We start from the raw sequence: 2,805 nt of genomic DNA, 5'->3' as shown, positions 1-2,805 counted from the left end.
CGCAGCTAAGTGTGAATAAAAATAGATGATGTTCTTAATATTAGAAATATTTGATTTTGTTGGTATCTGAACGGCAGGTAAATCTGTCGGGTCTGTGGTGCAAGTGTTTGTGTCATCAGGAAGAAATAAGTTATCTGGTTTGTGGTGGTTATTTTTTCCTTTGAGGCTGGCAAAGAACCCGTGGAGCCTTTCTACAGGAAGAGGAAAATAGAGAGCATAGTGACCCTCTCCGTGTTATGAAGACATACAAGAGGAAACCGGGCGTGCGTTTGTTTGCAGAGTCGTTGAGTACTTTTGGTGGGATATTTGACCAAAGGACGTAGCTGGCAGGTCTATACTTCTCCGTCGACCTTGGGCCCCATCTTGAGGATGCGATTCAGCGCCACCCTTCCGCCAGCATCAGGGTCCCTGGCGGTTTGCTCTTCTCTGCGGTGAGTGCCACTTTATGACTGGGTCTCATGTTCACATGGTTTGCCTTATCCGTTTCGGGGAGCTAGGATTCATGGGATTATCTTGCAAGCACTCTATCTGTCACTCCGGGGTAGGTCACAGAGCTCAACTTTGAGCAACTTCTGGATCACCTTGAATTTTGTTAGGCTATTTTAAAGGATCATTTAATGGGAAAAGAAATAGGTTCTGGACACGACGATTAGGTCGTGCATTGAGGATGACGCTGACTGCTTTTCTCACATGTCACCTTGCTCGCATCATCATTTGGGGAATCGATGTTGTACTGTTTTGTCGTTTTACTTTTTTCGCGCGAGACGGCTTTTGAAAATATGTGTGAACTTGGTGTCAATACATTTCCTTCTTCATAAAACATACTGAAAGCGCATAATAATTTGGTCAAAGGTCTGCTTACGAGTGGAGGGGGTCTCGAGACAATTTTGCTTGTAATATTCGTCCTTTTTATTCTGGTTTCTTCATGGACCACCCTGATTTTTCCTAAATAATACAACGTTTGCGGAGTGGTAGTAACGTTAGACTGCTGTTGATGTGCATGATGCTGATTCTGCCCCCATCTCTAATGCCTCCTTCCCATTGTCTCAGATCTCTCCCTTTGAGCCAATTTTCAGGCTGAAGTTATCTGAAATGATGCACATTTGCAAACCATTGACAGTTTTCTGTGTTTACGTGCTAAAATTTTCATTGGAACTTAAACCCAACCATGATTCGTTGTTATAGCAAAGGAATTAGCTTCGCCTGAACGACATGCGGTTATCGCAAATATAAATATACTTTTGAAGAATTGGCGTGGAAATGGTATACCTTTTTAAGCCCGAGATCGAGAAGAGAATGATATCGGCTTTGTGTCCCATTAAATGCAAATTTCTGATGTGGCATCATTCGGTCCTTCACCTGGGCAGGTAGCGAGCATAAGTCCACGTCGACTTCTGTGCGTAATCTCTTTCCTTGTTAACAAACTTGTGTTCATTTTCTGCCCTTAGACAATTATTCACAAACACTGTTGCGCAGGGCTCGTAATTGTTTTAAAATTATAAATTTGTTGGCAATTTTTTTTATTTTTTAGGCCCTGATACGTAGGTGTCGTTTTGTTTGCATATGCTCGTTGGTTTTCCCTGCTTGCTCTCTGTAGTTCGTCCATGTCCGATGTGAAATCTTGCGACAACATAATTTGGTTATGTTAATTAAGGAAACGACTTGCCTTTTAGCTGTCAATATAGCTGACTCACTTGTCACGCTGTGGGTTACACTTGAGCCTCCCAGACATGTTGGTAGATTATCAAAGGCGAAATTGGTCCTTGAACAATATTTTAAGGAGTATGTGTATTAAAGGAAAACAATCTAACTACGGCTTATTGTATTTCTCACGGACTAGCTTGGCATTGTTGACGAGGGATGAAATTTATATGGATCTCGAAGGTATTGAACTCCTTACTGTTCTCTACATTATAAGCATGGTGAGGGAAATTGATTCTGTTCCCCTCATTTTATTCCTCTCTCGGACCTGTATGGGATTATTAATTTAGGCAAACCGAGTCTTTTATGATTTCCTTTTTGATCTAACCCCCTTAGATTTTCGCTTCGGCAGTAAGGACCACCAACTAACTCTGAAAGATGCCTGCCACTCGGTAGTGTCACTAGTCTTGACAGCCTTCTGCTCTTACTGGTTTACTTCGTTTTGGCAGCTCAACATGTACAGTTGGCGGGGCGAAAGTGGAGAGTGGAGTTCGAGACGGTGGTGAAAGGCGGTAGCGATGGATGCAGCGGTTACGTGTGAAGGGCGATGCCGTGGTGGACCCCACCCCTAGGACTGCGCCACTGTCGCTTGCACCGTCTACGGTCGTCCACTCGCCGTCGTCCTTGGCATGATTGACTTTGTACTCGTCTAACTGGCACTGCAGGTCAGATTTCTTTATTTCCCCTTTCCCTCCCAGAAGCTGGCGTCGACTTTATTTCTTAGGTTTGTAGTATTCGTGCATTCGATTATTTAATTTCTCCAGCTATATCAAACAAATGAGTGCAATTAATTAACGATAGGCCTTCAATCTTTTCAGTTATTTTCAAAATGAAAATCTGAAGGACCTTAGTATCGAGACGGATGCTTATCACTGGAAGGAATGGCCGTCCAATCCTGCATACGCATGGTGATACTTGTTAATATAACCGTTAGATTGCAGGTGGTGCACTCACAAGAAGCCGTGTCAACGCCGAGTTTTGCGTTCCTGGGGCCGCATAGGCACGGATATTGGCGGCTTGAGGGCAGAGCACTTCGTCAGTGTGGCCGCCGCCATGCAGCACCTGCACAGCCTCCTCACAGATTAACTTAGCACTGTCAAAAAA

General features: G+C 43.9%; 1 protein-coding gene across 1 annotated transcript in view; it reads right to left on the bottom strand. All coding sequences in view use genetic code 11, as the record gives it.

Moving 5' to 3' along the window:
- Positions 1–2,631: 2,631 nt before the first annotated feature.
- Positions 2,632–2,805, bottom strand: part of EGR_10387 (Histone H2A) — a gene marked incomplete at both ends in the record, with an annotated part of 1,085 nt that continues 911 nt past the window's right edge. The window contains one exon of the mRNA XM_024499636.1: positions 2,632–2,794. Within this exon, the coding sequence (XP_024345943.1) occupies positions 2,632–2,794 (163 nt within the window). The remainder of the gene's footprint in view (positions 2,795–2,805) is intronic.

The sequence above is a fragment of the Echinococcus granulosus genome (genome assembly GCF_000524195.1).
Source record: "Echinococcus granulosus chromosome Unknown EG_S00215, whole genome shotgun sequence".
In the NCBI taxonomy this organism is placed as follows: domain Eukaryota; kingdom Metazoa; phylum Platyhelminthes; class Cestoda; order Cyclophyllidea; family Taeniidae; genus Echinococcus; species Echinococcus granulosus.
This window is presented reverse-complemented; position numbering and strand designations above follow the sequence as displayed.